Here is an 11,695-nt window from a genome sequence, read left to right on the forward strand (position 1 = left end):
CAGAAGAGCTCACACCCGAGCTTTTGAAAGTTTTAAATATTGTAATTGCTGGACATGTGTAGCAAAATGTCACATTTCGACAATTGTCTAGAAAATGATAGAAGGGGAATAAAACGCTTCGATCCGATCCCGGATATTGAAAAAACAATTTATTACCAAGATATTGTTCATTTATACATGTTTGAGGATATTGCCTCATATGAAAGTATATATGAAGAAAAAGAAGAACTTTTGATTCAGGAAGAATCTGATGGAACAAAATCAGAATATGAATGAAGACGAGGTGTTTCAACACGAAACACATGAAGATTTGTTTGGTTTATTTAGTTAGACAACAATATCTCATAACATGGTCCAAAAGATAATGAGGGAAAATCCTAGCCTAAGAAAAAGAAAACATAATCTAATCTATAAAAATTTCCAGAAGAAAAATGACAGTCCAATGGAACTTACGGAAACCAGATGGAGATGCAATTAATTGCTTATGAAGAAATTAAAGAGGAATTACAAAAACTCAAGATAGAAGTAGCACAACCATGTCCTGGATTTATATTGGAGCAATCCAGATTATGATAAAAGCTACTTTTAAAGAATGAATAGATTCACCAATTGACATTGCTATATGCGATAAACGAATGGGTAACATTCAAGATTTAATACTGGGAACTATCTTAGGGAATCTATGTGCATGAAAAATTATAGGAGTAATTTATTCAAGAATTTTCTACAACCTGGCAGATCGAGACTTCAGCCGAGCTTTGACATTGTATCAAAACTTCAAGGAAAAAAACTGAAGAAAGAGATTAATAGACCATATTCTATTACCTATCAGATTTCATATGCTCTATCTAATATACTTCATTCAGAATTATTTATTAGAAATGAGTTTATTGAACTATTAGAAATATTTGGAAAAGTTTCTTAGACAATTTTTCCAAAAAAAATCGAGTTTCCTATAATACAGGAAACAGATATCAAGATCCAAGACAAACCGATTCTACAAAGGAATCAAAGTCTAAAACTAGAACAAAGAAGATTACCTTTTCAAGAAGATAGAATAAAAAGTCACAGGTAGGGGAAAACACTTGTCCAAGAAGTCCAACGGATAATAATTTTTTTTTCAACAATAGGAAAACTTAGATGTCTGGAAAGATGCAGAGAAATCGAAATAGTATTTGATATTACAAGATAAAGAAATCAATTTTCTTATAATACTATATAATACTTGGAACAACCTATGATAGAAACTTACCAAGAAATTATCAATATCGGAGAATTGGAAGTTTACATCAAAAGAATCCCTGGAAAAGAACCAGATCAATTGGTTCTTGGACTAGAGTAGCGAGTAACACAAACCATAAAAACGACTGGAGATTGGGCTGAAATTCATGACATATGATAGAATGTGGAAGATCCAATGATCATGAGCCCATTCTTGATATACATCACAGTATAGATGTTATTTGAACAATATAAGACATAATATTTTGCTGCTTATATTGATTCAAGAGTTGAAATCTGTACAACAGAAAGAAGAGTTTTTTCAAAAAAATTGGAAGAAGAATTACCTCATATTGCCGGACGAGATTTCTCTAAAAGAATCTCAATATTATGTTAAGTGATTAAGATGACAAGAATTTTAATTGCAGGTGCTGGACTAACACCTTGGTACAAGAAAAAACACCATCGATTTATTTTCATAATACAAGATTTGACATTCTGTTAGGAAATAATTTCCTACAAATGTTTAAGTCTATACACAAGAAAATGAGATTAAAATATCAGTGTTCACAACAACATGTGATCACAAAGTCATAGTCCAGAGACTAAGAGAGACATTTTACATAAAATTGTCAATCTAGTTTCGCAACAAGTATGGTGATAAAGGAAAACTTCTGAACCCAAAAATAAAAGAATCTAGAAGATTTGTAGTAACAATACTCCAATTGAGAGCAGATAAGGACCTTCGACCAGAAGAAAAAGAATCTCAAGATAACTCTATACAACAATGATGTAGAGTTTGAATTGAAAGTATTCTTAGAATATTTCAAGAAAAAGATCAAAGAAATTTACAATGAAGATCCCTTGACATCGTGGGATAAAATCAACTCAAAGCCAGCCTTAAAATCAAGGAAGATAAATAGTATGAATTTGTCAGATGCAAGCCTATCCTGATTAACATAGTTGATAAAAAAGATATGCATATTATTATCAAGGAACAACTGGACTTTGGTTTAATCAAAACGGAAATTTCACCGCATAACAGTCCAAGATTTTTTTTTGTAAGAAATCATGGTGAGATAAAAAGAAATATACATAGATTAGTTATTAATTACCAAGAAATTAATAAGATTCTGAAATTTGATGGATATTTTATACCTAATATAGAACATTTAATCAGTTGTATACACAACGCTAAAATATTCTCTAAAATTTGATTGTAAGTAAGGTTTCTATTAGATACAGATGCAGGAAGAATGAAAGAAATTCAAAGCTTTCTCCAAACCACAAGGACATCATATTTGAGAAGTCTTACTAATTGGATTGGCTAATTCAACACATATATCTCAAAGAAAAATAGATAATCTATTTAAGGATTATTTCAAATTCATGTTTGTCTATATTGATGATGCTTTAATAGCATATAAAAATATGGAAGAACATATTAAACACTAAGAGATTTTCTCTAAAGTTTGTAAGAAAGAATGACTGATTTTATCTAAAAAGAAACAGTAATTGCTAAAAGAAAGATTGAATTCCTCGAAATAGAAATCAATGAGTCGGAATAATTATGCAAGAACACATAGTGGAAAAAGTACATAATTTTGCCAGATAAACTGAAAGAAAAGAAACTACAAAGTTTCTTAGGGTTCTTAATTTTGTTGGGATGTTTATTAAGAACCTAGCAAAACATAGAAAAATGTTTAGTCCATTATTGAAAAAATATGAAAAATTTATATGGACAGAAGAACGCAAAAAAAACCTTAACCAACTAAAGGAGATGTGTAAAAATCTTCCAAAAATGGCTATTCCTCAAGATGATGATGATCTGGTATTATATACAGATGTTAGTGATTATTTGTGGGCATCAGTTCTTACGAAGCTCACACCAGATGGAGAACAACCATGCATGTGTTATAGAGGTTTATTCTCTGATGTAGAAGCTATAAGATGATATATCAACGAAAATGAATTTTATGTAGTAAAAAGAGCTTTGAAAAATTATCATTATTTTTATTTGCAAAGAAATTTACCTTAAAAGTTGATAACACACGGGTAAATGCTTTCTTAAAGAATATAATTGAGTCTAAAAAAAATGAGAAAGCTATATTATTAATATGACATGCTTTATGTCAAAATTATATTTTTGATTTTATTATTATTAAATCTCATAAAAATATTCTTGCAGATTTTTTAACAAGAGATGGACAACGGTGATATTATTGTTATCATAAAAATGCAGAAGCATTTGAGAGAACACCTTGAAATAATCAAAAAAAGTTTAACAAACGTGTTCTAAATGTAGAAGTTGCGGGTATGTTACAATAAGCTAATAAGAGAATTGTTTCTGATTGAATTACATGATGTTTACATGTTTATACTCGGCTATATCTGTAATGCAAATACCTATCATCCAAGGCATTGAGAAGCCACTAGTTTCTCAATAGAGAGTTTTCGAGTACATGACTCTATACATGTAGCAGGGGATTCATGTACCATAACACAAGTGTTAAGTCGGGATCATCTCCAGATGAGTCGGCCAAAACAAAAATTTAAACTCCATATCCTTATCTCGAGTCTTCAAGTCAACCCATCACCTCGGGGATTGAAAAGAGAGAGATCAACCTTAGACCTCATATAGACAAAGGTAAATCTAAGTTTGGTACTAATGAATTTGTATTTTCTCCATTTTAGGTATATCAACAGAACTGGAAGAAATTGAAAACAAGAATAGACATTAACACTGCCACAATCCGGGTTGATGTAGCAGGAAAATATCACAGGGTATGGATGAAACCAAATTCATATCCAAAGAAAGTCAATCCAGGACATGGTTGTTGTTCTGGTGTTGTACTGAAATTTCTAGGAAGCTGGGTGATGTAGTATAAACTGAGGCAAGAGCGTTAGCTTGTATCTTTTGAAGCTATACTTCTTCAGTACAACACCAGAACTAATACATAATGGCTCATGAAGCATTTCATTTTATCAAGCTAATGAGATTAGATAAAAATATCAGAAATTCTGCAAAGATCATCCATTTGAAGAAACACACTTTGTTGCTTCATTCATTGAAGATGACATCTCTATCAGAAGAGCATGATGCATATGAGTCTGTCTAACCAAGATGGACAAATTCAAGTTTCCATTTAAGTTCTATTAGAATTCTGTAAAACAATATTTTCTGTTAAATACTATGACAGGAAAAACAATAAATTTTGCAGAAGACTTATTTGAAAAGAAAAGAAATCTTCTGTGGAATAGTAAGCTGTTGGGCAGCAAAGAAACTAATCAGAAATTCTGCAACATGGCTCCAGTGGGAAGATAGTCAGAAAACATCTGTCGAGAAGGCCCGAACCAAAAAGAGCCAGAATTGATAAAGGCTTTCTACCAAGAACAGACCAAAAACATTTTACAGAGATATGACCAAATGGTGAGAGATCACTTAAAAAAATTTCCTCGAGGACCATACAAAAGCAGAATATTCCCCGATACATATATAGCAAGCATGTGATCCAACCGCTCCATTAGCGGAGGATGGACCACCACTAAAAGATGATTCTATTAACTAGTGGAATATGGACCACTCAACCGCCCATAAAGAAAAGCCACTAACAAGTGGTTCAAGAGACCACTACTCACAAGATGCCGTCAGCCATAACTAGCAGAATAATTCACAAGATTTGATGTCCATATTTAAAATCCACAATACTTCTATAAATACCAAGGCATAAGGAAAATGAAGATATCATTCAACATTTTCATTTTTTTCTCTAAATAAACATTTGCAATAGTTTTCTTTATTATATGTGTGTTCAAATTCTGGCTACTATAGCTAGCTAAGCAAGTTCCCCATCCTCTAAATAATCCTCTACATGAGACTACTATGTATTAATAAATTGTATGTTTGAATAAAAAGACCAAGTCTTACTGCCCCTCTCATGTATTATTTTCAAATTGAACCAATTTACTATATACTCTGAGGTAAGAAACGAAACAGTGTTGTGCTAGGTGTGGTTGCAATTGTGTAGTTGGGCTGTGATGAGCAGTCTATAAAACCGATATATACAACCCGGCTACACTCCGATCAAAGAGGTAAACTGTTCAATATATTATAGTAAATCATGATGAGTCATATAAAAAATCATCTTAGTGCAGTTGCATGTCTTTGGGCTATATGCCTTTAAGAACATGCTCGATAGCTATAACAATGTCACATAAAATCGATGATATTTTTGAAAAATTGAAATGATTAGGAAGCTCAAACACCTCAAACAAATATTTGAAGAAATAGAAAATGATGAGAAAATAAATTTAAAAGTTGTATTGTCAAATTGCACATGTTATAATCGTGGAAATGAAGCTTAATATGACAATATTGACAAGTGGCAAAAATATGTATTCAAAAGCAAATAGTCGGTCAACCCATGTTAAAGCAAATATGAAGATTGCTCATACGCAACTATTTATAAATCCAGTCCAGCTGATTTGTATATGAAGCTACTGCTATTATCAATTTCGAACTCAAATATATTCCCGATTCGTTTTCTTCTCGATTCGTTTTCTTCTCCTGCTTATGGATTGTTGCTGCAAATTCACCGTATGAAGGACGATTCCCTTTACTGTTGTAAGTCTTAAATCTGTTCAAGAATCGAGATTTCTTGCTTACTCAAATGGGTTTTCTCAGGTATTTTTCTTTTTGTAGTTGTGGGGTGGCGATGATGAAGAGAAAAGATTGATTTTTTTCGCTGAAAATGGTGGCGGGGGAGAAAAGGGACTTTGCTCTGAGACCCGTACTCGTGAAATTTGGAGTGGGTTTTGCTATTTCGCTTGGTGGGATTCTTTATACCTTTTTTAGAAGTAGAGGAATCAAGCCTTCTAAATTAAAACCTCCACCGCCTTCTCCAGGTTAGATTTTCTTCAAATTTCTGTTTTTGTTTCGTTTCCTGATTTTATTCTTTCTTCATGGGGCATATTAATTTGATTTGCAGATAAGGTCATTCTGTCTGATTCAATTAGAGAAAGTGAGAGGTTCGGTGCTGATGATTGTGCTTTGAAAAGGGTATTCATTTTCAAGTAACTTTGATTGGTAGTATAGATTTTTTTCCATTGAGGAAAAGAAATTGGTTTGATCGGTGGGTTTTGTTGGTGCTTACTCAAAACTTTTCAATAAAATCAGTGTGCTTTTGAAAGACAACTACAGAGATAGCTTTGCCTGTTACTGATGAACTTCTAAATTTTTGCATAAACGTGCAGAGCCGAGCTGATGGAACACATATGAATTTTCATTCACGGAGTAAAATGTTTTCATACTAGTTTATCAAATTGATTTATTTTTATCTTTCAGGAGTCATCTCTCGCGGAGATTAATTTTTTGACCAATCTATCTCCAAGCGTTGAATACAGTGGAGATAGATATGGCTTTCTCTTGCCAGAGTTTACCAAACTTGTTACAGAATGCGATTTGGATGTCACAGCCTGTTCGATTCCTCCAGAGAAAAATCTTGGAACTCAAGTTCTTGATGTAGAATCGCCACAGGAATTCAAATGTTCTGAACCTGATGAACACAATAGTGAGATTAATAGCCTACGGAACCAGGTTGAAATTCTTGAGGAAAGAGAGAGATACTTGGAGATTCAGTTGCTCGAGTATTACGGTCTTAAAGAGCAAGAAACTGTTGTCGTGGAGCTCCAAAACCAGCTAAGAGTAAGCAACATGGAGACTAAACTTAATAATCTGAAGATCGAGTCTTTGCTATCAGATAACAGAAGATTAGAAGCGCAGGTGGCTGATTATGCTAAAGTGGTAACTGAGCTTGAAGCTGCAAAAGCTAAGATACAGATTCTAAGGAAGAAACTTAGATTTGAAGCCGAACAGAATAGGGAGCAAATTCTATCCCTTCGAGAAAGAGTGATGAAACTTCAGGATGAGGAAAAAAGGGCCATTGAAAATGGTAATGATATGGAAATGCATCGGCAGAAAGAGAACGAATCGGAGGAGTTAGAGGCGGTGAAGATGTCCAATCACGATTTGAAGCTGGCAAATTCCGAATTGGCTCGAAAATTGGAGTACTTGCAAATGCTTGCCACATCTGCATTAGACAATGAAGAGGTAAATCTACATATATTATTCTTTTCATAAAAAATGGATTATGAGTATTTTGTGCAAGAATTATGCACTTTGTTGTATCAGGCACAAGAGCTTAAAGAAGAGAACCAGCGTCTACAAAAACAAAATAAAAGTTTGTCAGAGGAAATCGAGCATGTGAGAGCTGATCGATGCACAGACATCGAAGAGCTTGTCTATCTCAGATGGATAAATGCTTGCTTGCGCTATGAATTGAGAAATTACCGGCCTTTCCCTGGTAAAACAGTTGCAAGGGATCTCAGCAAAACGTTGAGCCCGAAATCAGAAGAGAAAGCCAAACAGCTCATTCTTGAATATGCAAGTAATGAATGTTCTGACTTGTCAGAGTTTGATCCTGAGCAGTGGTCAACTTTCCATGCTTCACTTACAGATTATGGGGAGCACAATGATTCTCTGTCAGCAAAAACGACACCCCCTTTGAGCAAAATGAAATTTTTTGCCAAGTTGATGAAGGTATTGCGAGGAAAAGACAGCGATCATCATAGTCAGACATCTATACCTGTAGATAATGTTTTAGAGAGATACTCTAGTGACTCTCTTTCAGTCATTTCCGATGGATTCTCAAAGATGTTGCGGACTCCATGGGAGGAGTCTTCTCGCCTTTCACTAGAGCTACAAAGATCTTATTCACGAGGTGAAAATAGTATTGTTACCGGGGAAAGCCACGACTCTTCTCGAAGAACCAGTGAGGATAGCTCCTTGAGTATATTTAGACAAATCAACTCGATAACAGAAGATATCAACGGTTTTTCTCTAGAGAATCAGGATGCTCAAAACACAACAAAAAAAAAACTGATAAAATATGCCGAAGCTTTGAAGAACTCGCACATGAAATCATCATTTCATCGTAGATCAGCACCCCCGTTTAATTCCTTTTGACATTTTATGGATCTATGAGAACAAAGGTGAATGACTTTCTTGTGTCAAGAAATGTTGGTATATAGACAAGTAGCTTGCCAGTTTCAAATTTATAATACATATACATGTGATTACTCTGTTTTCTATGTTGGTTATGTATATTTTTGGCTGATACAGATTCTTTCTCGAGTGTAGATATATCATATTATTGTACTTATGCACGTTGTAATATATTTTCTGAACTAGTAAGGTGTACGTGTCATGCATGTGCCTGAGGAGCCTATAATTAGATATATGTTCATATAAGATATATGTATGATAATTATCTTTTATTAAATTTTCAAAACTAAACATGAGAAACATAAAACCCAAACTGAATAAACATCAACAAGTTTGAATATTTGTGTCAGACATTGCTACACAAATTTACATTAGTTTTATATGGTTAAGAAAGCGTACAAAAGCATCAGTGGATGTTGTACGGATACGATTGTACGAGCTCTGAATTGAGATATTTGGAATTATATATATTATTTTTATGCTAGAAATGTAATAGAATGATAAGTTGCAACGGGTTGCAGAATGTTAGTTGAATAATTTTCCATTATATATATATATATATCTCATAACTGATAGTTTTAAAATTGAATATGATGGATTTATCAAAGATTTATTCTCTATCAGTTACAAGAATATCGTGCAGGGAACAAAATGACAAGTTTGTTTTGTTTTAGTTTGATCCCAGGAATTTAAATAACCACCCACTGTCTTTTAAATGGGGGAGGTTATTTTAATCGATCAGTTGATACCTTATTACATTTTAAAGGAAATAACAGTTGTTATCATTACTGCTTATAATGAGTTATTGCAACGATGATATATGATAGATAATCGAACCTACTAGTGATTATTATCATGACGTGGTTCGATTATGATTGATTGATATGTTTAGGTGAAATTTATGTCATGGTTATCCGAGTTGAAATTCCTTTGATAGATGATAATCGGACTTGTTGATTAATAAATTATGAGTTATGTATTCGTGATCGAAACTAATATTTAATAACACATTGGCTCGTTGGTATATGAAAAACTCAACGTAACTAGCATTAGAGCTATTTTTGACTACATTTGATTAAGACCTCGAGCTGCTTCCTGCCCTTATATATCAGATCTTGGATGAGGGATGTCCGAGCTTTGGTATATCTGCACACTTAAGATAACAGAGATCGTTAGTGGGGCGCCAGAATAGTCTCCGGTGTACCAATTCCGACGCTCAAGTCAGTCACGTGATTTTATATCAGGAGAATGTATAGAGAGTATGCGTGTTTACATAAAATGTCTGAATAAATTAATATCAAGCAAAACTGATATTTATAGGAGAGAAGTCAATGATGACTTTGTTTTCAATGCCCAGCTGCTACTCATGGCAAGATGGTCGTCTATGCTTCTATTCACTGATATTGTCAAGTCTTACAACTCATACCTACTTCAGCCTAGTCACATCACCCTCACGTGCGCTGAAAGACCTTCCAATGATGATAAAGACAGGGCGCCCCATACCTGTGAGCTCTTACTACTCGGGTTGATCTACATGCTGGAGGGCTTTGCTCAACCTTCCCGGCTTCCTGACTATCCAGAATCCGGACTAAAGATGATCAGAGTATCTCTTTGATGCCCCGGATATATAAGGGGGTATCACCACTCCCCTCTTAGATAGTCGGGCTAGAGTCCTACTCGCTGTCCCGAGCAATTCGAATGTGTTTAGGCAGGAAATTCATGTGATGTTGGGCTGATGTTAGCATGAGGTAAGCCATAGGAGTCGAAAGATCGGACGTCGCTTCGAACTCTGTACCCGTCTTTTCATACCTCGCAGAATTTTCGAGAAGCGTTGTGCTTGCTCATTTGTTTATAGATTAACGGTCCAGATCGAATATCTTCCATCTATATAAAGTGATCGATTCTCCCCATTTTTCACTTTTACATTTTTGCGTTTAGTTCACTAGCTCTCCGTACTCAGGCGTCTTCTGTTCCCTTCTCCGGTGATTGTCACGTTCTCCGTCCAGCCTTATTCCCAACCATTCGTAAGTTTTTCCTCCTTTTTTGCTAGAAAAACGTCTAATTCCACTTCTGGAGCAAACACACGTGGCTCATCTGGTTATGAGTGTAGCGATGCGTTCAGCTTCTTCTTCCCCTTCCTCCAAAAGACCAGTCATCCTTCCTGCCAAAAAATCCAAGAAACCAAAAACAAAGCCCCAATCTGTCGAGACTTTCTGGGCTTCGAAGAAGGGCAAGGGTAAGGCCCGCACCTTCAGCTCTTCTCAGCCCGATGTCCCGAGTATCCTCTGGTTTTCTTCCATGGGGAGCACCCTTCGCCCAGGGGCCGACGAAGACCTTAGAGTTCTCGGGTCCATCCCTTCCTCCTACCAAATCCTGATTCCTAGACCCTCTAATCGGGTTGATCAGACCACGGAGGGTTTCTTTACCTACCTCCTGGATCAGGTTCGCAGTGGTCTAAGATTTTTTTTTCCCCATTTCTACGTTGAGGTGACCCACTTCCTTGGGATCCCCATAAACCAACTATACCCTAATTCCTTTCGGATAATGGCCTCAACCTATATCCTCTTCAAAATGAATAATCTCCTCATTAACCCACTTATTATTCACTATTTCTTTGTATGCCGGTTTGGGGACAATGCCTTTTCCCTGTCTGCCTGCAAAAAGCCAGCCAAGCACTGAGGAAGGGAGGGGAGATTGATATAAAAGAATATGTTTTTCCATCCCTTCAAGGAAGAAGATATATCATCAAGGAATCGATTCTGTAACCCGGCAATTTGGTGGCCCATGGGTTGAGTGCCCGGACAGAGGACCCTATAGACAAGGTGATCGATGAAATATCTGGCTCGGACGCTTAACTCGGTAATTTCTTTTTTTCTCTATGTACTTCTTTCTTACCTTTGGCTCTTTTCCCATTTTACTACTTAACACTTTTTTTTTTTTTTACAAATAACTTGGAGAGGCAGGAAGCTTTTGCCAGGCGGCGCGTTGCTGAGAAAGCAACTAAGGAAAAGAAAAGGGCCGCTCGGAAAGCGGCTCTGGAGGAGAGAGTTTTGGCCCGACAAGTGGCTATGGAAGCCCGGGCTGTTGCTGAGATTTAAGCCTTTGGGGGTAAGCCCGTTGACGAAACTAGGGCGGGGGGCCATAAAGCAGAAATGACATAGAGCCCTAGCTCTCCCGGGGACTCCGTAGACCATTTTCCCCTCGTCCAGAAGAAACGAAAGGCGAGGTCCAACCCTGAGCTGGTCCTACTCAAAGTTCTTCTAGAGCAGTTCACTTTGTTCCCTCATCTTCTGCCCACCTTCCCATCGAGTCTTGCCAACCCAGCCCCCGAACTAGATGGGGTTTCTTCAGCCGGGGTTAGGCTTGTGCAGGGCTTACTCTTCCCCGCCGAAGGAACCCATCTGCGGAGCC

General features: G+C 36.0%; 1 protein-coding gene across 1 annotated transcript; it reads left to right on the forward strand.

Moving 5' to 3' along the window:
• The first annotated feature begins 5,635 nt into the window (after window positions 1-5,635).
• On the forward strand, window positions 5,636-8,439 carry LOC140975803 (uncharacterized). Its single transcript, XM_073439738.1, has 5 exons — window positions 5,636-5,845; window positions 5,924-6,126; window positions 6,210-6,280; window positions 6,566-7,330; window positions 7,412-8,439. The coding sequence occupies exons 2-5, from the start codon at window positions 5,973-5,975 to the stop codon at window positions 8,243-8,245; spliced, it is 1,824 nt and encodes a 607-aa protein (XP_073295839.1). The 5' UTR covers window positions 5,636-5,845; window positions 5,924-5,972; the 3' UTR covers window positions 8,246-8,439.
• Window positions 8,440-11,695: the final 3,256 nt, after the last annotated feature.

The sequence above is a fragment of the Primulina huaijiensis genome, chromosome 4, assembly GCF_012295235.1.
Source record: "Primulina huaijiensis isolate GDHJ02 chromosome 4, ASM1229523v2, whole genome shotgun sequence".
In the NCBI taxonomy this organism is placed as follows: domain Eukaryota; kingdom Viridiplantae; phylum Streptophyta; class Magnoliopsida; order Lamiales; family Gesneriaceae; genus Primulina; species Primulina huaijiensis.

Coding starts and splice junctions, on each gene's coding strand:
- LOC140975803 (XM_073439738.1), top strand. CDS start 5,973: ATGGTGGCGGGGGAGAAAAGGGACTTTGCTCTGAGACCCGTACTCGTG. Junction 6,127..6,209: donor ACCTCCACCGCCTTCTCCAG/GTTAGATTTTCT, acceptor TTTGATTTGCAG/ATAAGGTCATTCTGTCTGAT. Junction 6,281..6,565: donor ATGATTGTGCTTTGAAAAGG/GTATTCATTTTC, acceptor TTTATCTTTCAG/GAGTCATCTCTCGCGGAGAT.